This window comes from Delphinus delphis, chromosome 4 (assembly GCF_949987515.2).
Source record: "Delphinus delphis chromosome 4, mDelDel1.2, whole genome shotgun sequence".
NCBI lineage: Eukaryota > Metazoa > Chordata > Mammalia > Artiodactyla > Delphinidae > Delphinus > Delphinus delphis.
In genome coordinates, this window is record NC_082686.1 from 83,391,330 (window position 1) to 83,414,963 (window position 23,634).

The following is a 23,634-nucleotide window of genomic DNA, read 5'->3' on the forward strand; positions in this document are numbered from 1 at the left end:
TGCCTTCTCTCCCCCCCTCTTCTTTCCCACTAATTCCTTTAACTCTGGTGGAGATGTGGCCTACCCTCTTCCCGGTCAGCCCTATTTAGTGCTCAAATATGACTTCCTACCACAGGCATGAGATGGATTTCAATAAGGTGGTTGAATGATTAAGAAGAAGAAAAAAAAAGACTGGGGATTGAGAAAAGAAAAAGGAAGTAAAGCAGAACAGAACGTTCTTGCTGTAATTCAGTCTCAGCCGAATGAAAGCTGAGTCAATGCACCACAGAGCCCATCTCTTGGAAAGATGGGAGATGGAGTTATGGCAGGCCAAGTGTGACGTTCAATGTTCTTATCAGAAGCACTCAGGTCACTCTATGTCCTCACATTTGGAACCAGAGAGGCGAGCAGGGGCTGCAGAGGCACTCCGCCCACTCCTGGATCTCCAGCAGGACAAGAAGCAGCATTACTAGAACTCCTTTATTCCTCACTTTTTGTAAAGACCTCTCTACACTGCCTGATGTGTTACATTCCTGTTAAGTCTGACCTAATCATATTCCTCTGATTTCGGTCTCTTCATGTCCTCAGGTATTCTGTTAAAGTTATATAAATTTATGACAGCCTTTAAGCACAACAGAATAAAATAAATTTGTTTCCTTTGAAAGGAATGCCTGTCTATCATTCTTTCAGGGCCCAGGAAAAGAGCAAAATTCAGCGTCCCAATCAATGACAATTAGAGAGGCTGCAAAGAGCACTGGTGAGCCTGTGGGTATAGAGCCAGTGAGATCTAAGTTTAAATCTAGGTTCTATCATGTATTTGCTGGGAAAGCCAGGCAAGATTACCTTTCAGAGCCCGGTTTCCTGATTTCTAAAAACGGAGCATGAGTTCTGAAATGAACAACAAATTAGGTAATATATGCAGTGCCTGGCCCTAAACCTGACACGAAAGAAACACTGCTTTTATCTTCAATGGCAACGAATTGGTATTTGTTCAACCCTGTAACATATGAGAGTCCTACTGAACAGGGTCTATGCAGTAGAGACGGGGAAGATACAGACCTCTCACAACCACGAGACTGTCTCAAAACAACCAAGTAGACCCCCAAGTCTGTCTGGCTCTGAGAATGTCCCAAGCACTGACACCGCCTACTGAAACTGACTTAGGTCTAAAACATCATGATGGGCAACTAAACTGTGAGGAAATATCTGTCAGCCTGATACCACCAACTAAAGAGATAACGGTACCTGTTGTGAGACGCTGCCTGGTATCCAACCGCCAAAGCCTGTCTCAGGATGTCACTGACCAGCTGCTCTGTAGCCTACAACAGAAGATGCTGTTACTCTCAAAAGGGCCACCTGCTTGCTGGCAAGAAGGGATGTAGCTGACCCCATCCCATACCCTAAACTTGGAAACAGCTATATCTAAGGATCAAAAGTCCTTAAGGAAAAATTAAAGGTTCGAATAATAGACCACAAATAATAGCCCACAATTACAGAGGCTATGATTCTGAGAAATTATGAAGGGGGTAACTTTCATTAATCAGACATTATTTTTAAAGAGAACAGGTGAGGGCTATTTGTGAGGTATCCCTGCTCCTGGAGGAGATCTACCAGGAAAGGAACTGCTGAGCTAGGATCTGGCTGGGTAAGGAACCTGGTTTTGTCATCCTCTCACCGAGGGATGGGACAGTTGTGGCTACTGTTGTGACATGTGAGTCACCTCTTTAAGCACTGAGACCTATGACTCTCACCTCAGACTACTTAAAAAGCGCTTGAAATGGCACTGAAAGATATCATTAGAGTGACATCAGCACAGAAACTCTTGTAGCACTACAATTTAATTCATTTAAAAATCAGAAGGAAAAAAAAGAGAAAACTTTAAGCCCGAATAAGCTGAGAAATCGTAAAGCCTGTCATCTCTGTTCCATTTCTGTCCTGCCTGGCTGGCCCCTCAGCGCTTCAGCCCCTGACGGCAGCTCACGGCCCCTCTGCTGCCCACAGGCACCCACCTTCAAAATCATATCTTCCACCACCGACGCATACACATTCCTATGCAGCGCCACAGGCTGCAGGGTGATCCCAATCTGGAAGAGTAGAAGAAAGCCATTTGTTCCTATGTCTTCATGAAAAACAAGCACGCTTCTGATACCCAAGATGATGTCCGGGTGGAAGAATAACTCCACAAACGTTCTGGACAAAACTCATGGAGAAGTAACACAGAATATAACAACCCGAAAATCTGTTATCCTACCACTCCATGTTTCTAAGGGATTGTTAAAAATGCTATTATAATCCTGCTCTTACTCCCTGATCTCCTTCATGAGAGAACGTAGGATTTGCCATGAATTCTGACAGTGGGAGCAACATATTGGAAAGCCTGGAATCAGACTCTCAGGCCCTATTTGCAATAGGTGATAAAGATATACTTGGAAACGGCCCCACTTATCATCTCCTTCTGTAGGTGAAAAAAAACTAGTCTTTCATCACTTGGGTCCCAGGCAGCCGTGCAGCAGGCAGATGCTGAAGTGAGGCTGCGTTCCACTGGAGGTAGGTAGATAATTCTCTCCTGTACCATAAGGGCACTGAGTGCCACGTCCACACCCTGGCAGGGCACTTGGGAGCTATTAGTGTCAGGGAGAGCTCATTATGACATGCCTCATGAGGGAAGGGTGCTTCTACTGAGGCAAATGAGAAAAGAGCAGATGAAAAGTAAAAAACTGCCTACATCTAGCTGCCTTTGCTTCAATTTCATGTTCAACGAGCAGCCTCTCTATACATGTAATTCATTTTCCTGCCCAAGGGCCCCGATGCAGGAAGGCAGGTGCCCAGAGAGCAGAGCCCAGGTTTACCAGGCAGAAGGAAATCATACACCTGCTTCACCAGAAAGTCTGGTGTCAGTTTCTAAGGCTGAACACCTTGCACCTTGCACCTGGTTAGGGATCCAGCAGCACAGGCCTTAGTCCCCTACCTTCTGTGTGATGTCACCAATAAATTCAGAGCCTGGTGTTGGTGGCAGGTAGAATTTCATTTCTTCCTGTTTCTCGTCCTGTTCTTTTTTGATGTTTATCTTTAACGGCTCTGAGAGGTTGAGGATGTCCACCTCCTCCTCATTCTCCGGCTCTCTTTTCTGAAACTGCTGCAGGTCCTCCAGTTTCCGGCAGAGGTTGTCAGCAGAGGAGAATGATGACGGGCACTCTAAATGAGAGGTAATCAGTCTTATGACAGCTGTGGTGACAAAAGAAAGGGACTGTCCATCTCCAAGGGACCAATAGCCTGAGACCCAGAGAAGAAGGGTAAGTATCAAGGGAGCTGACCTTCTTTCTGGTTCTAAAATTCTATGAATCTATAATTATGAGAACTAGTAATTCATAAGGGAGACAAGCACCAAGACAGGCATCCTGTGTTAAAACATATGTGCTGTTAAGAACAATCTAAGTCAAAACAGTACATAATTCATACTTATGCCACCAAAAACAAGGCCATCCTCCCACTCCACTAATTTGTTTTCAGATTTTAAATCTGGAGAATTTAGAAATGCACAATGAAGAAATTAAAAATCATCCACGCTCTGCTTAGAGATAAGTACTACTAACATTTTAGTGTATACCATGCATCCAGTCTTTAATAAGTTGATTTATACAAAACCCAACAAAGAGTATTAGAAGTTTAAAGCCAGCAGGGGCTCTGGGAATCTTCTAGTGCATCCCTTTCACTTTATAGTTAAATAAGTGAGGTCCAGACTGGGACAAGGGCAGCCAGCAGGATGGAGGTAGAGCACCCAGCTCCTGGCTTTCTCTGTTTTATTGGCAGGATGCTCACAGATCAGTCAGTCATATTAACAGAAAGCCTAGTACAGGTAAAGTATTGTGCTTTACATACACTACTGGTGAAGCACAGAAGTAATCGACATGGTCTCTGCTCTCCAAAGAGCTTAGATATAAATCTGACAAACCCTCAAGGTTCTGATATTAAATACCACTGGAGATCAGAGAAAGGAGAGGCCACCCTGTGTTAGGGTGAAAGCTTCATGGAGAAAATGGAACTTGTGCTAAGTCTTCAAGGAACCCCCCCCAGACCCTCCCTGTGCTCCAGGTTCCCTCAGACTGGGAGGTGGAGCATCTGTTTTTCTACAGAAATGGGGCTGAGAGGAGAAAACACTCCTTATTCATTAAGGTGAAACTCAAAATATTTTCCCCATATGTCTTTTATACCCAGCTCCCCTGCACCCCTGCCCACATATCTCAGTTATTTGTGTCTTTATCATAAAACAATTCATTTTATCTGCAACATTATTAGTTGTTTAAACCTGTGTCTCCAGCACTGGGCAGTGCACTTCCAGGCTACGTTTTGGAGATAAAGTAACAGATAAGACATCGTCCCCATCTTCAGGGAGAAGACTCGTCTGTGTGAGGGTGGCTATAAGGTCAAAAAGGAAGAAGTCACTTCTACCACAAGGAAAGGAGTTAGATCAAGAAGGTCTTCAAAGGAGAAATGATGCTGAGGAAGGGGGCTCCTGAATGAACAGTGTGTTCCTGTTGCGTGTCACGGGCCAGAACATTCCTGGCTGGGGCACAACACTTGGGACACTTGGGCACAAATAGTTCTTTAGGGACCATCGTGGGGGGTGGGCGGGACACCCAGGGTGGGCTTCTGTTCTCTAAGGCAGCTCTTGGAGTCCTCAGGTCCCTTCACCTCAGCTGAAGGAAAGAGCATGGAAAACTGCTGGGGCTGACGTGGCCCGAAAACCATGGAGGCTGACAGGTGACCATGTGCTCCAAGGAAACACCTCTCGGCTGCTGATGGTGCCAGAGTCCCACCAGTGCTTACCTGGCTCGCTGTCAATCTGGGTCAGCACATCCTCGATCGAGTCCCCTTCGCTCCTCAGGCTTTCGGGGTCAGGTGGGGTGTAGCCATGGCAGCGACACCAGTGAGCAATGTGCTTGGTTTTAAGCGGGGTCAGGTGATGAAATCTTGGATTCTTTTCCAGTATTTCTTGTAAGACTTTTCGCATTGTCATCGCTCTTTGCCACTTAAAAAAATGGAGGGGGGAGGGGGAGAATTCTTCAACTTAGCGTGTTCAAATAAATCACCCAACTCTAAACTACCATGCTAACTTGTTAGAATCATTTTTTTCTAAGGAAAAAAAATCTGATGGTGTTACTCCTCAGTTTTTTAAAAAAGTAAAAACTCTTACCTAATGCTTATAAAATAAAACTGAAATTCCTAGGTTTGGCCTACAAGGTGTTTCACCTGGTCTTAACCTGTGATCTCCCACTTCCCCAGCCTTCCCAGCCTTACCCAAACTCATCACACAGACTTTCTCAAAGCTTCCTAAGCATGCTCTGTACCTGCTACTTCCCTCTTATAACCTTACTGTCTGGCACAGTTGCTACCACGCGAGTAATAAATACTTGACTTAATTTTAATATAATTCTTTAAAATTTTTTAGAAACTTTTACCAATGCAGAAAAAAGTAGATCTTTCAAAGGCTAGCTACATGTCTTTGGAGAATGAGATTTTTAACTAAGGAAAAAGTTCTACCATCAAATATTTAACGAGGGACTTCCCTGGTGGTCCAGTGGTAAAGCAATCTGCCTTCCAATGTAGGGGACGCAAGTTCGATCCCTGGTAGGGGAGCTAAGATCCCACATGCCACAGGGCAACTAAGCCCTCACGCCGCAACTACTGAGCTCGAGCACCACAAACTACAGAGCCTGCGCGCCACAACTAGAGAGAGAAAACCCACATGCCACAACTAGAGAGAAGGCTGGCGCTGCAACGAAGAGCCAGTGTGCGGCAATGAAGACCCGGCACGGCCAAAAAATAAGTTAAAAAAAAAAATTTAACGAAACATGCTGCAAAATTTATCATTGCTCCATGTGACAAGGTTTATGGAAGCAGCCAGAATGCACATGTGTTTTGGTTATTTTCTCTAATAGGCTCTCAGTGGTGGCCTGCAGCAAACATGGGATTACCTCAGCAGCTCTCCTTTTCCCAATGTTCCAGCCATAATACTGCTCCACAGATTTTGCAGAAAAACAGCTGGCATCTTCACCTAGAATGCACATATCCAGCAAACTCTGAATAAAGTTATGATTTAAATAAAATCTTATTTGCTGGAAGCATGTCCAAAAGTTTCTTTAGACCTCTTTATTGGCTATGTTCCTTAACAGGCAAGTTCAGATGCAACATAACACACTCATTCGTGTGTTCTCAAAACAACAGCCCTCCCTGGGAAATCAGCTTCTCCAGTAGAGAAAGTATCATGGCAGTAGACTACCTATTAAAATAAGTGGAAATGGCACTCCACTGGGAACAGGAGACCTGAGATATAGCCTTGGCCTTGCCATTCACTAAGCTGCCTTGGGCAACCTATATCATCTCTCTGGGCTTCAGTTTTCTTAACTGTAAAATGAGACCACTGGGAAAGACGGTTCCAGAACTGCCTTTCAGCTCTAATATTCTGTATTTGTATCTGAATTTTTAAAAAAATTTTTTTCTTGCTGGGCTAGAAAAATCACTGAGTTTACTTTGAGCTACCTCAAAATGACCCCTTTGAGGGGAAAAAAAATATTTTCTTTGCTATTACAGCTGGAAAAAATAAGCAAGGTAGTCTGTACTTGGCCTATTGTTTTCATATTCCCATGAATGTGAAATGATAATCTGCTTCATCCCTTCCCTCTAAATGTTCGCGGGTGATCTCGCCCGAGAGCGGAAGCCTAAGTATCCACAGGCTGTCGGTCATGCCCTTGGTGAGGGCTGTTGATTCTGTCAGAGCAATTGGGGCTGAGAAGCAAACTGTTCAGTCTTGCTGACAATGGGCAGGGATAGAGGAGACATCACTGCAGGAGGTCTTGACAGTCGTTTATTTCTACAGAGTGAGTGTTAGATGAAAGATAAAAAAATTCCTTCTGCAGATCAAACCGTGCAAATAGTAAGACTAACTGACCAAGATATTGTTAATTCTAAAACCCTGCAAATGAGCTACAGCTGTAGCTAAAACCCTCTATGATAACTACCATGTCAGTATTAATTACAACACCAAGTGATTCAAGTTGACTTAATATCCCAAGTACTTCACAGCTTTAAAAAAATGCATCCATATATTCAGTATTGTCTTACTTTTTGCAGTGATTAAAGGGATCTTCTTTACTACTGCTGTTAAGAGTTGCTGGATAGTCTCTAAATGGTCTATCCTGAGAAGGACAAAGAAAAGAAAATTAAGGTAGGGAATACACAGAGCAGTTTCTAACTGTGTTTGGTGTGTGTGTGGATATAACACATATGAATTTATGTATATATTTCTCCTTTCCAAGGGAATTAAAATTTAAACCAACTATATTGGTATGTCCTTCCTTCTATGCATAGCCTTCTTTATAAATGAAGAGCATTCAATGCTTAAAAAGTCAACACTAAGATGAAACCCCAAGAATGACAAATTATGCAAACCTGACATTTCATTTTATCTATATTTTAAAATTAAATAGCCACGTAATCTTTTTGCAATGTGATTGTCACTAGAGTAGGGGATTCTATCATATAATGCCTATCTTAGGGGTTATTACAGTTCATGCTGTCACCTATTATGTGAAAGTGGCTAAGCTTCTACCATTCCCAGCAGTTTGAAATACTTCAAAATATGCAGTCAGAGGTGGGTTCCCAATTCGGAAATTAGAAAATCTCTGGGAGTATTTTTAGAAGAAGCACTGATGGGCTTCCCTGGTGGTACAGTGGTTGAGAGTCCGCCTGCCGATGCAGGGGACACAGGTTCGTGCCCCGGTCTGGGAAGATCCCACATGCCGCAGAGCGGCTAGGCCCGTGAGCCACGGCCGCTGAGCCTGCGCGTCCGGTCCCTATGCTCCACAACGGGAGAGGCCACAACAGTGGGAGGCCCGCGTACCGCAAAAAAAACAAAAAAACGAAGCACTGAGTCTGTATGGGCCATGAAAAGGCAGCTGTTTAAGATTAGGCAGGTGTGTGGATACTCCGACACAAAATGTATACACACCTGAGTAATTACATCATGAAAAATTTCATACCCAAAGATTCAGCAAAGAAACTTCGTGTTGGTAAGCTCAAATGGAGGGAGATCTGTAATTGCAGCGGAGGCTTTTGAGGCAACAAATCAAGTGCTGCTCAGAGGTCACGTCAAGGGGTTAAATGAAGACTCCTGAGCTGTGCAGCAAATGGTAATACTTGTTCACCACACACAGACAGAAGGTTTCCACCCATCAAAGGGCTTAACTCATACACACAACTCTACACATATGCAGCTGTCTCAGGGATGGTTTTTTAAAAGTACCATAAACACACCGAAAGCACAACTCCCTTAGAGAGGACTGAAATAATTACTTAATGACATAGTTTCCCAGCTCAGAACTTTCTTCTGTTTTCACTGCTGTGTGACCATCCTGAGAGGGGCAGCTTGGCACAGGTGTTTCTGGTTCAGTCTTCACTACAAGGGAAGAGCAACAATGAGAGAACTGTTAGGGTTCAATGATGGAAGGACACGTGCGGGCAGAAACAAAAGCTCTTCCATGGAAACTCAGTGAGGACACTGCCACAGCAGCTGCTGCAGAGACATGGCCAGGGCGCTGAGACGGCGCCTATCATCACAGGATCAGCAGACAAGGGGAGAACTGTTAGCCTGGGTCTCATGACAAGGTGGGGCAATAAAGTGGCTTTTTAGATATTTCTTAGAGGGCCAACCACAGTGCTATGTGAGATCTCTCTCTCTCTCTCACACACACACACACTTGAACAATGCCACATTAAAATACAATGCTGGCCTGTTCTAAGTTCTAATATCCTTTTGCTTATCATCTCTCCAGCTAAGTTTATCAACTTTTAGCATTATCTTAGTGTTCTAAGACACAGGGCAAAAAGCAAAAATCAGATATGTTGTGCTTGGAAAAATCCAAGCTAATCCCATGCAGCTTTTTAATATCACCAGATCTACTGATGGAAGAGAGCAATGTCTCAGGAGCATTGTCTTCCTTTACTTTCAGTCTTCTTTGATCAAAATACTGTGAATACACACTCGCTGCTTCTGTATCAGCATCCCTGCCTTCAGTCTCTTCCCTAACAACCCATTTTGTACATGAGCACCAGAAAAATTTCCTAAAGGACCGTGTTAGTGTCATTTTCCTACTCAGCATCCTTCAATAGTTTCATAAAAGCAAGGGTCTACAAATGAGATCTACTAGTGCATCTTTCCTTTTTTTTGATGTATAACATAACTTGCATAAAATACACAAATACTAAGGGTACAGTTTGATAAATTTTACCTACGTATTCATCCATGTACCCATCACTCCAATCAAAATATAGTATTTCCAGTCCTCAACCTGGCTCCCTTACGCTTTTGGCTTTCTTTCCTGCCAAAGATAACCACCTTTTGTCCACTTTAAATTTCATATAACTGGAATCATACTGTGCTACCCTTTTGTGTCAGCATCTTTTTAGCTATTAAAAATAACAATGTAATGGACCTTTGGGTGGACATACACATGCGTTTCCTAGCAGTGTATCTGCTGATAGGGCAGATATATGTTTAACTTTATTAGAAACTGCCAAACTGATTTCCAAAGTAATTATATCCATTTGTAGTCCCATGAGCAGTGTACTTGAGTTCCAGTTGCTTCACATCTTTGCCAACACTTAGTAATGTCAGTTCTTTTCATTTTGGTGATAGAATAGTATCTCACTACGGTTTTAACTTGCATTCCCTTGATGACTGATGAGGTTGAACAACTTTTCATTTCCTTAAGAGAGATTTCAATATCCTCTTCTGTGAAGTACCTGTTTACATTTCTTGCTCTTTAAAAAAAACCGGTGTCAGTCTTTTTCATATTGATTTTTAGGTCTGTGTATATTCTGAACAGAACTCCTTTGTCAAATATATCAATTGCAAATTATCTTCCAGGATGTGGCTTGACTTTCACTCTTAATTTTGTCCCTCTAATAAAATGAGGTTCCTAGTGTTAATAAAGTCTAATTTATCAATCTTTTCTTTTATGGCTAGCTTTCTTGTGTGCTCTTTGCCCAAGGTCATGAAGATATTCTCATATTCTTTTAGAAGCTTTATTGTTTTACCTTCACATTTAGTCTATGATCCAATTCAAATTAATTTCTGTTTATGGTGTAAGGCAGGGGCCAAGTTTTGTTTCCCCAAATGGATATATCCAATTAACTCAGCTCTATTTATTGAAAAGAACATCCTTTCCCTACTGAGTTTGCTGACTATATATGCGTGAGTCTATTTCTGGGCTCTTTTTTCTGTTCAATTATTCTTTTTGTTTCTTTTAAAAAATTTTTTATTTTTAAACAATTTTTAAAGGTTATTTTCCATTTGCAGTTATTACAAAATATTGGCTATATTCCCTGTGTTGTACAATACATCCTTTGAGCTTATCTTACAACCAATAGTTTGTACCTCCCACTACCCCACCCCTATATTCTGTCTATTCTTGAACCAATACTACACTATCTCAATTACTGTAGCTTCACAGTATATATATATCTGGTGGCCCAAGTCCCCTGGCTTTTTGTTCTTCAAGACTGTCTTAGCTACTCTAGGCCTTGCATTCCCATATACATTTTAGATTTAGCTTGTCAATTTCTGCACAAGCACAAAAACAACAATGTAGGGATTCTGACTGGGACTGTATTGAATCTATGTCATTTGGGGGGAGGATTAATAACATATCAGGTCTTTCAGTAAATTAATATAATTAAATAATATATTTATAATTTATTATATTTATAATGGTATATCCTTCCATTTATTTAGATCTTCTAAATTTCAGAAACGTTTAGTGGGTTGTTAGCAGTTAATTTCTATATAGAAATCAAAATGGCTTTTGTATGTATACAGACTTGTATTGAGTGACCTCGCTAATTTCACTGTTAGCAATACATCTTCCCCCAACCCCTAGTGATTCCAAGACTTCAAAAAACAAAAGGAAGGCCTCAGAAAAAGTTCAGATACTCCAGTTCTATAGGTGCAAGTATAGTCACTTTATTTACTTATTGTTTGGCCACACTGCATGGCTTGCAGGTTCCTAGTTTCCCAACCAGGGATTAAACCCAGGCCATGGCAGTGAAAGCGCCTAGCCCTAACCACTGGACCTCCAGGGAATTCCCGCAAGTATACTCACTTTAATCTGGCACGCAAACAATTACAAAATTATATAATCAGCATAATCAGGCTGGGATAGCTATTCCTCTGGAGAAATGAAAACATATGCTGAGACTTACATATACTAGCCCCAAACTGAAAATAACCCTAATCTCCACTAACAGGAGAAAGGATAAACAAATTATGGTATATCCATCCATCCCTACAATGTGGAATACTACTCACCAACAACATGGTTGAATCTCAAAAACACTGCAGTGAGTGAATGAAATTGGACACAAAAGAACGTATGTTCTTCCATTCACATAAAGTTTAAAAATAGACACAAGTAATCTATCATAATAGAAATCAGAACAGTGGTTGCCTATACGGGATGGGAATTGACTGGAAGGGGGCACAAAGTGATGGAAATTTCTATAGCTTGAATGCAATATTGGTTACTTGGGTTTATGCATTTGTCAAAACTCATCAAATGGTATGCTTAGTATCTTTGCACTTTACACAAAATTTTCCTCAATTAAAATCAAAACAGAGATGCTCTGGCCCCAGTCCAAAATTAATTGAATCAGAATCTGTATGAGGAAGGCCTATGATATATACCTACTGCTGAGAAGAAACGCTGGTCTAGATTAGTATCAATTCTTCCATCAGGACTAGCTAACTTTTCCTATAAGGAAGTAATCAGTAAATATTTTAGGTTTTGTGGGTCATATGATCTCAGCTAGAACTACTCAACTCTTGAGGTTGCAGTGCACCTATGGACAATATGTAAATGAATGGGCATGGCCATGTGCTCATTAAAAAACGAGCAGCAGACTGCAGTCAGCCAACCCTTGCTTTGGATGGTCATGCTCTAAGTTCCAAATCCATCTCTTCATAAGACTATTATGAGACATCCTGGCATGCCTGGAAAGTATTTCAAATTCTGACTGAACTGCTTTCTAGTTTTCTAGACTTGGGAAGTATGGACTTAGTATCTCCAAACTTCAGTTTCCTCATTTGCAAAATGGGCGTAATAGCTGTCCTAAAGTACTGTGATAATTAATGATATATATATAAAGCAGCTAGCACAGTGCCTAGTACACTTTAGGCTCTTACACATGGTAGCTATCATTATTGTAGATGTTACAAATGTCAAAATGTGTTAACCCACTGCACTATCTCCATCTACTCAACAGTCAGAAATGTCCCCACTGCCAGCTGCCAAGGTCTGGCCCTATCTACAGCTCCTTTACCGCAACTACATACCCCAGATGAGTCCCTTTAATTGGTCTACTCCCCCAAACAAACCCTCTGAGTCTTTGTCTCTACTGTTCCCTTAATCTGGCATGCCCCTTGACCCCTCCACAGCTAAAAATGCTTCACTCTAAAGTCCAGGTTATAATCCATGTCCCATACAAAGTGCTACACAAAAGTGCTACCCACCTAAACACCCCCAGCTTCCCTGACCAGACATCCTAGATTGAAATACTTCAGCATTCATTTTCCAGATCACTTACCCTGCATGTATCAATCACTGCTTGCTGTCTACTGCAACTCTCTTCAACCTGATTATAAGTTCTTGGAGGGCAGAAATGATGCTTTATACATCTCTGTATTTCCCTTAATGTCAAGTCTATATATAAACACTCTACATATTTTTGAAGTGACCGATTCATGGATGCTGAAATTCAAGGGAGTCATATTACAGTAATGTCTTGCACAAAACTTCTGGGCAAATATACTGTGGGAAACTACATACCTTTTGTAACAGTTGCTGGAGCAGAGCTGGGGACAACTGGAGTTGGGGCAGCTACAGGCAGAATGGCAGGTGATTTGTTGGTAGGAAATGACTGAACCACTAACAGGCAAAAAAGGAGGGGAGGATATAAGAAATATAGAAATTATTTTAATGAAAATGATCTAACTCCCAGGTGGTAGCCCCTCCTTAGGCTACTAGCACAAAAACAATTTCAGTACAACAGATACGGTCCTTTTTTAATACAGTGATTGACAAGGTGGCTGTTTCCTATTAGTACCAGGGTAAATGAGCTGGTATCTTCAACTGCGGAAATGGGAGCTTGTCACTAAACTCAGAAAATAAAAATCCAATTAACCTGCACTCATAAATGCTTAAAATGTAACCCCCCTACTCAACCTAAGAAATGGGCAGTTATTTAGAAGTCAGTGGATCATTTGGGTTTTACTTTCAGTCCTAGAGGTGGTGCCAGGGAGTATGGTGACAGCTCAAGGGCAGGCTAAAAAAGGGAGGAGCGGCCACCACGTGACGGAATACAGACTCTCCCACCAGACAGACCCAGAGACAACCACACCCACAGGTGAAGAACTCACCTTTATTCACAGGCATCAGTATAGTCTGCACACCTCCAGATGTGTTTACACTGAGTGGTTTGAGCTGGCTGGGGATTGTCAGAACAGCCTGCTGGGGATTGGACTGACTGGAATGAATCTTTAACAACCCTAAAATAAGTTGGAAGATAAAGCCAAGCTGAAGATCAGATGCTTCCTTGAAGTTCATGCCCTCTTCAGCATTCATATTTTCTCACAGGAGGACATTCTTAGGACATTTACCCTTTCAATAAAGAAAGAGCTGGAAGCATAAGCCAATGGATGCAGCTGATTTCTCAATGAAGCAATGAGGCAACAATAATGATTTATTTTTACCCTGCTATCATAAAGTAATACAAAAACTTTTGGAAAAGTGGGAATAATAGAAAAGAGAAAAGTCACCCAGAGTCCTACTGCAGAGACAACCAGTATCATCATTTTGAGATAGTTCTTTTCCATGTTTGTTTTATATGACAATTTATTTGTTTTGTATATAGCTGTGATACGTACAAACTGGATGTAAAATTTTGTATTTTGATTTGGGTAACTGTCATTTTCCTACTTAAAAACCTTCTCTGGCTCTGGACTGCCTAGAGAATGTTTCCAAAATTAGTCAAAGCATTCAGAGTCCTTTTTTTTTTTTTTTTTTTTTTGTGGTACGTGGGCCTTTCACTGTTGTGGCCTCTCTCGTTGCGGAGCACAGGCTCCAGACGCGCAGGCTCAGCGGCCACGGCTCACGGACCCAGCCGCTCCGCGGCATGTGGGATCTTCCCGGACCGGGGCATGAACCCGTGTCCCCTGCATCGGCAGGTGGACTCTCAACCACTGCGCCACCAGGGAAGCCCCCAGAGTCCATTTTAATCTGGTCCTAATTTATCTGCATCTTCTTTACAACAACCTTTACATATCTAATACTTCAGTCTGTCTATTCACCATATCTTATAATTTCCTATCTCTGTGCAGCCTTTATTTTTCAAACCAGATATTCTCCACTTATTTTAGAAGGGGTCATCCTCTCCCACTTTGCTTTAAAAGAATTTCCATACTCCCATTTCCATTATAAAACTATTCTAGACATTCAGAGGGCCAGTAAAAAAAGTGACAAAAAGGAGTACACAAGATACAACACAAACACATATTATAACAACTACTTAAAAACAGCGACAGACAGGACTTCCCTGGTGGCGCAGTGGTTGAGATTCCAAGCTCCCAATGCAGGGGGTCCGGGTTCGATCCCTGGTTGGGGAGCTAGATCCCACATGTATGCTGCAGCTAGGATTTCGCATTATGCAACCAAGGAGCCTGCCTGCTGCAACTAAGACCTGATGCAGCCAAATAAATAAATTAATTAATTAAATATTTTTTTTAAAAAACAGCGACAGAGGCTAAAGATACTTTAAGGCACTGGAATGCAGTTAGCTTGAGTTAAGAAAAGGAATAGTCTTGGGCTTCCCTGGTGGCGCAGTGGTTGAGAGTCCGCCTGCCGATGCAGGGGACACGGGGGCAGGGAAGATCCCACATGCCGCGGAGCGGCTGGGCCCGTGAGCCATGGCCGCTGAGCCTGCGCATCCAGAGCCTGTGCTCTGCAACGGGAGAGGCCACAGCAGAGAGAGGCCCGCATACCGCAAAAAAAAAAAAAAGAACAGGAATAGTCTTAAATACTTTCAAGAACAAAGCCTTAAATAAACAAGAAAATCGTTCTTTGGAATAGATGAGTGTTAGATCAGTCAAGTAGTAATTACTTAACTGAGATGTGCCCTCCAAGAGTACAACAATGACCTGGTTTCTTCGTATTTTTAAAATTCTTATTTCTATCAAAACATTACATGCTCATCAGTTGAAAAGTTAAAAAGTGCTAAAAGGCATATAACTAAAAATAGCCATCCTTTGCTCCAACTCCCTGTCTTCATCTGGTTCCCCAGTAGTATACACTTTTAACCTTTTGGTGTTTTAATATTTATCTCAGCATTTTTTAAAAGAATGTGTATATTGTAGGCCTTGATTCATTTTGATGTTACACACTGACTTACTATTAAGGTAGATAAGCACTGTAAGGCATTTATACCCGCTCTTCCCTCTCCTCCAATATTGGTCTCTATCGATCCAAAGAATATCATGATGCTATGACTTGATCTCATTTTCTGGAGTTAATAATTTCCTTCTTTTTCATTTGCTTATTTAGTTCTCCTTCAACATCTTACTAAAGTCTTCCCATGTCCTTCAAAAATGCTATAAATCACCCTTTATACAGCTCTCCACATGGTCAAACCTCCTAAATAATTTACAGTTCCATTTTTAAAATAAGAGCTATCCTTCCTGGGACTCTCTGATATGCTCTAATTTGGACTGTTGCTTTCTAGGCCTGCTGCAAAGCCTTCATTCGGGGAGCGCCCTTTCACAGTTACCCTGGGAATTCCCTTTGCCTTCCTCTTTATTTTTGTCCTCTTTCTTGGTCTATACCTCTTCTCTCTGGTGAAACATGTATTTTAGTTATGTTTTGAGACAAGGTCATAGAAAATACATTTGAAAGGTTGTCAGAAAATATTTCTACCCTCATACTCAGTAAAGATCTGGCCAACTACAGAATTCTAGACTACAAGAATTCCCCCCTAGAACTTTGAAAAGCAATATTCTAGCTTCCAGCACTGCTACTGAGAAGCCCAATGATAATGTAATTTCTGAACTTTTCTGTTTATTTTTCGGACAGCTTTTCAGATCTTCTCCTTGTCACTGGTGTTCTGATTTCATGAACAAACTGTGCCTTCTTGTGAGCCACCTTTCACTCATTGTGCTGGACACTGTGCCTCTTGAACCTGGAAGTTCATGCCCTTCAATTTGGGGATAAACTGTTTCATTTCTTGGATCATTTCTTTCCCATTATTTTCTGTTTTCTTTCTGGAATTCCGTTTAGTTTCATGTTGCCAGGGCTCCCTAATACATCATCAAAGTTTCTTTCTTAGTGTCTACTTCTTGGTCTATTCCCTGTTTCCACCTTGTGCCCCATAGTTTAGTCTAAATGCTGTAGCCAGTGACCTGTTAAAAGGAAAAGGCAGCTCGTGTTACTCCTGAGCTGAAGACCCCGCAATGGGTTCTCTTGAAGTAAAAATCAATGTTCTTACAGTGACCTACAAAGGCCCTATGTGATTTGGCCCCTACCACTCTGACTTTATCTCCTGGTTCTCTTTCCCTTGCTTACTCTGCTCTAGTCACAATGGCAATCCTGTTCAAAACAGTTTGTAATGCACACAAAAAATTTAATTGAAAAATTAAAGGTTATACCTCAATTAAAAAAAAAAGGATACACACACACACACACACACACAAAATGGTCAGTAGAAAACAGTTTGATTCTCTTATGAAAATAATATAAAGTTTCATCAGCAGTATCTCAGGAAACTAGAACTTAAAGCAAGAGACTTCATTTAAAAATCAGAAAAAAGGAGGGCATTCATTTCTTAAACTAGTAATTCCTTCTATTTCTACAATTTCTACTCCAGTGCTAACCCAGTACCTCTAAACATTCAGTTAGCAGAGAACAAGCACTCCCCACATAAAAACTTGGTCGATTTTAACTGGGAGGTAGAAATCATGGGAAAAATAAACCAGCCTTAATCTTTTGGTCTCTACCCAAAAAGCAAACAAAACATAGGGGCTTGATTTAGACTCATGTATGGAATCTAGTGATAATAAGAACAACAAGAATATCCACAATCTTTTTTTTTTAATACCCAAGAGTCGTTAAGATGATTTATTTATAGACCAAAAAGCTCACAAGCCTATGCTTTTATTTTAGCAAACTACATGCAGTAACAGTGAAGAATACCCACAATCTTTATGCAGAGATAGTAAGGTATGTGTGTGTATGTATTTATGTTTGTGTGTGTATATACATGTGTGTATGAATATATATCATATATATATTAGCAATACTCAGTTATTTTTCTGTATACCAGTGCCAGTTGGTAAACTATTATTAATCTGCAACAACGCAATACAGATACTGAGTGTTCAAAAGTTTTGTAACAGTTTGACTTTGTTGTGATATTTTTATTGTATTTTACAGAAGTATCTGTCTGTACTAGATTATAGTAAAACAAAGTTGACCTTTCAAGTTTGAGAAGTAATGCTGTATATTATATCAGCCCCTGGCATCTGGGACAGTACAATGTAGTCAAACACATTAATATTTGTGGCAAAAGATGAATATTCATATTAAGTAGTATAAACAGCCTGTCACTGGAGGTCAGATTTTGCCCTAAAATTCATTATGGGGAAAAACAACAATAAACAAACCTTTGGTTTTCACAGCTTTTTGGATTTCAGAATTGCAGATAAGGGAATGTGGACTAACAACAATGATGACACTAAAAATGATAACAGCAGCAATTATTTATATAATGGCAACTACATGTCAGACGGTATCCTAACCATTTTTATATTAACTCATTTAATCGTCTCAACTTTATGAGGTAGGTATTAGGCAATCTGGCTCTAGGATTTGTGCTCTATGTTACCCAAAGAAGTAAAAGGCACACTCTTCCGGGGCCATTCAGGGTGGGCACAGAGAAACGATACATCTTACCAAAGCTCAAGCATGTCATTCTAACACTACCCAATATAATAACTACTGTTAAAAATAGTATCTTGGGGCTTCCCTGGTGGCACAGTGGTTGAGAATCCGCCTGCCAATGCAGGGGACACGGGTTCGAGCCCTGGTCCAGGAAGATCCCACATGCCACGGAGCAACTAAGCCCATGCACCACAACTACTGAGCCTGCGTGCCACAACTACTGAAGCACTCGCATCTAGAGCTCGTGCTCCGCAACAAGAGAAGCCACCGCAATGAGAAGCCTGCACACCACAACGAAGAGTAGCCCCCACTCGCCGCAACTAGAGAAAGCCCGTGCACAGCAACCAAGACCCAACACAGCCAAAAATAAAATTAATTTATTACAAAAAAAATCATGTCTTGGAGTCAACAATGCTAATTTAATTTTATATACTTTGTTTATGAAAGCAAAAAGAGATGTATGTTTTACCATGAGTTCCATGCAAAACTGCTGATAAATACCCAGAAGAGTTCCAGATGGCTAATGTTTTATTATATCAGTTAAGAATTGTTATTCAATCCATAAAAACATTTCAGACTTGAAAATTTACACCTGGATTTTAAATAAGAGTAATTCATCTAAAAGGCAGCTATATGGAAAATGCTGCCGAATTAATGATTTTTAACAATTTATTATTAAAAACTGTTATTATGTAAGACCTTCCACAAATACTCCAGCCCAAAGAAGGGAGCGAGAAATAATATTATGGTACAACTGACCTGATACTGTGGCCTTTCCAGAGATGGGGTTTGGTGTGGACACCAGGGACGTAGCACTGATGACAGAGGAGGTAGCAGCCTTGCAGGGTCCCATGGTGGCTGGGCTCACACACACTTGTTGCTGCCCAGAAGTTTTCATTACAGAAGTCATAGCAGATGATGAACTGGGAGCTGTTCCTTCCGACTGCTAACCCACAGGACCAGAAATAATAGATATTAAGAAGAAAGTACTATAACTTAGAACAGTGACTGCCATGTAGCATACCCAATAAATATTAGCTATTAGCAGGCTTCCCTGGTGGCGCAGTGGTTGAGAGTCCGCCTGCCGATGCAGGGGACACGGGTTCAAGCCCTGGTTCGGGAAGATCCCACATGCCATGGAGCATCTAAGCCCGTGCACCACAACTACTGAGCCTGTGTTCTAGAGCCCATGGAGCCACAACTACTGGCCCGCATGCTGCAATTACTGAAGCCCAGTTGCCTAGAGCCCGTGCACCGCAACGAAAAGTAGCCCCTGCTCGCCGCAACTAGAGAAAGCCCAAGAGCAGCAACGAAGACACAATGCAGCCAAAAATAAATAACTTAAATAAATAAATTAAAATAAAATGGTGAGTTTTATGGTATGTGAATTATATTTGAATTTTTAAAAAAGTAATATGGCCCAATAGTGTGCCTGATGAATATCTTACATTTTTACTGCTTTTATGCTTCATTATGGTTTTCCACTATGATGCTACTTCTCACCTGTTGCGCAGGACCATTTGCTGAGAGGGCTACAGCTGGGGAACTGGCAGTTGTAATAACTCCTCCTGCTACCCTCAGCATCGTGGTTCCAGGCTTTGAGAGTTGTGAGGTGGCTGGCACAGACTTCAATGTGCTATCAGATATTTTCATTAGAGATGCCTGTGCCCCCGGGGCCGCCTGCAGAAATAAAATGGATTGGAGTAATAAGTTACCCTGGTTAATAGGCACAATTTAATCCTTACCTACATACACCCCCCCAAATACTGCATCCCCAAGAAAGTCTTGCTAATTAAAACTATATGAAGGGGACTTCCCCAGTGGAACAGTGGTTAAGAATCTGCCTGCTAATGCAGGGGACACGGGTTTGAGCCCTGGTCCGGGAAGATCCCACATGCCGCGGAGCAACTAAGCCCGTGCGCCACAACTACCAAGCCTACATGCCACAACTACTGAAACCCGCACACCTAGAGCCTGTGCTCTACAACGAGAAGCCACTGCAATGAGAAGCCCGTGCACCACAAAAAAGAGTAGCCCCCGCCTGCTGCAACTAGAGAAAGCCCGCGCACAGCAACAAAGACCCAACACAGCCAAAAATAAAGAAAAATAACAAAAATCAAGAATAATCAATACACACATGGGTAAATCTCAGAAACATTCTGTTCAACAATAAAAGCTAACATAAAAGACTATATACTATAAAATTTTGTTGATATGAAGTTCAAGAACAGGCAAAAGCTAATCTATGGGGCTTCCATGGTGGCACAGTGGTTGAGAATCCGCCTGCCAATGCAGGGGACACGGGTTCGATCCCTGGTCTGGAAAGATCCCACATACTGCGGAGCAACTAAGCCCGTGCGCCACAACTACTGAGGCTGTGTGCCGCAACTACTGAAGCCCGCGCACCTAGAGCCGGTGCTCCACAACAAGAGAAGCCACCGCAATAAGAAGCCTGCGCACCACAACGAAGAGTAGCCCCTGCTCACCACAACTAGAGAAAGCCCGCGTGCAGCCACGAAGACCCAACTCAGCCAAAAATAAATAAATTAAATAAGTAGTTTTTTAAAACATCTAATCTATGGTGACAGAAAAATGGTGATAGAAAAAAACTGGAAAGAGAAATGAGGGTATGTTTTAGAGTAATGGAAATGCTCTATATCATGACTGGGATAGTGCTTGCAAGAGCATACCCATTTGTCCAAATTCCCTGAGCAGTATATTTGTGATCTGTGCATTATTCTATGTAAATTATACCTTAATAAAAGGCAACAGCAAACATCTTAGCTGTGGCAGGACAGAAAGAAAGTCACTGCACTGGCTGCAACATGAGCGGATTAGAAGAAATTAGCTAAGATTTTAAAGAATTCTGGGGCCTCATACCTGTTTAAAACAGCAAAGAGCATCTGACCAAAGGGAAGTTAGTACTCAAGGAAACCAAATGCTGGTAATTTGAAAAGATCAACAAAACTGATAAACCTTCTAGCTAGACTGATCAAGAAAAAAAGAGAAGATACATAACTATCAAAGTCAAGAATGAAAAAGGGGACATTACCAAAGATTCTACAGACATTAAAGGATAAGGGAAAATTATGAACAAGTTTGTTCCAAGAAATTCAACTACTTAGATATAATAAAAAAAAATTCCTTTAAAGATATAAACTACCAAACCTCCTTAAGACAAAATAATGTGAATAGTCAGTCTTATCAATATATCTATTAAATAAATTGAAATTGTAGTTAAAAACCTTGCCAATTAGGAAAACTGCAAGCCATTACGGCTTCACTGGTGTATTCTGAACGGTTAAGGAAGAAATAATACCAAGTTGACATAAACTCTTCCCCAAAAAGTGAAGAGGAGGGAGAAGTTTCCAACTCATTTTATGAGGCCAGCATTACTCTGATACCAAAACCAGACAGAGGGCTTCCCTGGTGGTGCAGTGGTTGAGAGTCCGCCTGCCAATGCAGGGGAAACGGGTTCGTGTCCTGGTCTGGGAAGATCCCACATGCCGCGGAGCGGCTGGGCCCATGAGCCATGGCCGCTGAGCCTGCGCTCCGCAATGGGAGAGGCCACAACAGTGAGAAGCTCGCGTACCACACACACACAAAAAAAACCAAACCAGACAGAAATTACAATGAAAACTACTGACCAATATCCCTTGCAAAAATTCAAATTCAATTCAACAATACATTAAAAGAGGATAACATATCACAACCACGTAGGGTTTATTCTAGGAACGCAGGGTTGGTTTAACATTTGAACAATCAATGTGATTCACCTTATTAACAAACTAAAAAAGAAAAACCATAGGATCCTCTCAATAGACACAGTAAAAGCATTTGACAAAAATCCAATATCATTTCATGCTTTGAGAACTGCTGATCTACATTCAGTCATAAAAAGTGCATTATTTGTTGATATCCACACTGTCTATATCCTTCTACACTTTGTTTCATTTGGTAAGTTTTTGAGATTTAGCTATAGATGATTATGATATCCCTCGCCCAGTTAAAATTCCCTGTCATTATTCTTCCACCTATGCTAAAGACGCTGTAGAAACATACACCAAACTCCCTATAGCATTTACTTACGATATGGATATCGTGGCTGAAATCACCTATAACACTATTCAGAATCTCCTATATGAAGTCCCTCCAGAGAAATTTTAGAATGAAGTGTCTAGAAAATCTTTGTTTCTTATAAGAAAATATTGTGTGGTTATTTTTTTTCCTCTCACAAATAGTGTGAATTTTATAACTTATCATTGTTCTCATTTTGCTTTGGCAAATTTTATTAAATATACAGGACATTACTGTTTGCATATCTAAACAACTCTCTGGTCTTATCTTCTCATTCTACTTATATTTTCCCAAATCTTATGATTTTATTCTTATTTTTCTATACTATTTTATTGCTTATTTTCTTAGGTAACAATAATTTCTTTGTGGAAAGAGACAAGCTGTAAATATTTGTGTGTGTGTGTGTGTGTGTGTGTGTGTGTGTGTGTATTTACCTGGGTAAACAAAGTGGTTTTTTGTCCAGAGATGACTTTTAACGTTTGCTGTCCTTGTGCAGAGGATGTGCTGACTCCCAGTGTTCCTTGCACCACTGACCCCGTAGTCAGCTGTTTTCCAGATGTCTGGGGTGATGGCTGGCCAACTAAAAACGTGCCCTAAATTACAAACAAATAAAGACCTGATCAGTAATTTGTTAAGTTCAAATGACTTGCTCTGATTCTTTAAATCACAAGGTCCCATATTATAAGCGACAATGCTACCCTTCAATTCTACAACTCATCAAAATGATTAAAAAGAATAGCTCTGCTCTCAGTGTCACTACTAACAGTTATCCCCACTTCTCAAACTTTGCACTGGAGTTACAGAGCAGGCTGTTGGAAGCTCAAGTTTTACAGTCTAGTCCCCTCATAGCTGGATTTAATCCTTCAGACTGATAACTATCTACTCTCACTAAGAACATCTAGAACCAAAATTCCATTCCCTTCCTTAGAGAGGAGCCAAGACCAGCGACAAGGGGAAAGAAAGGAGGCAGAAGCCTGTTCCTAATGTTGAATCCAATGGAACTCCAAACCATAACTTGATACTATCTCTCTGGTTACGTCTAGGAGAAAATTTTCAACTGCACATTAATACTATTCCAAATCCACGAGAGGCAACAGCATAGCAAAAATCTTTCAGAAAGATCTGGGTTTAAATCCAAACCCTACCACTAGGCTTAGCGGAGAGATCTTGGATAAGTTACGTAGGTCCTTCTGAATCTCCACTCGCTTTTCTCTCAAAACAAAGCAAACCCAAAATAATACAGATTTATAACATGACTAAAATGTTAGTATTGATGCCTGATTCCAGAGCCGTAAAGGTAAATCCACTATAATTAAAGGCAGTCATTAAATAACTGATTTAAAAGATACCAGTCACAAATGAGCAGACCTGAGGGGTTTGCTTGAGGATGTAAGATGTGTAAGTCAGGTGCTGGGATATCCCTCCAGGGCCGGCAGGGCTCTGGGCTCCTCCAGTTCCTCCTCCACTGCCACTGCCACCACCACCGCTACTGGCAGCTGAGCCAGACTGGAGGTCTGAAAACACAACCAATGACAAAGTA

At 41.2% G+C, this 23,634-nt stretch overlaps 1 protein-coding gene across 6 annotated transcripts in view; it reads right to left on the reverse strand.

The window, feature by feature from the left end:
- The window catches only part of YEATS2 (YEATS domain containing 2), a 109,084-nt gene that overhangs the window by 1,943 nt on the left and 83,507 nt on the right, over positions 1-23,634 (reverse strand). For 4 of the 6 annotated variants that reach the window (XM_060011043.1, XM_060011044.1, XM_060011046.1 and 1 more), the window contains 13 exons: positions 23,463-23,608; positions 22,529-22,687; positions 19,521-19,697; positions 18,777-18,963; positions 13,451-13,579; positions 12,861-12,959; positions 8,332-8,434; positions 7,102-7,175; positions 5,955-6,034; positions 4,807-5,008; positions 2,948-3,174; positions 1,989-2,063; positions 1,225-1,298 (listed from right to left, as the gene is read on the reverse strand). In XM_060011043.1, the coding sequence (XP_059867026.1) occupies positions 1,225-1,298; positions 1,989-2,063; positions 2,948-3,174; positions 4,807-5,008; positions 5,955-6,034; positions 7,102-7,175; positions 8,332-8,434; positions 12,861-12,959; positions 13,451-13,579; positions 18,777-18,963; positions 19,521-19,697; positions 22,529-22,687; positions 23,463-23,608 (1,732 nt within the window). Of the gene's footprint in view, positions 1-1,224; positions 1,299-1,988; positions 2,064-2,947; positions 3,175-4,786; positions 5,009-5,954; positions 6,035-7,101; positions 7,176-8,331; positions 8,435-12,860; positions 12,960-13,450; positions 13,580-18,776; positions 18,964-19,520; positions 19,698-22,528; positions 22,688-23,462; positions 23,609-23,634 lie in introns of those variants that run through there. The other 2 variants (XR_009519296.1, XM_060011047.1) reach the window with 2 other exon arrangements.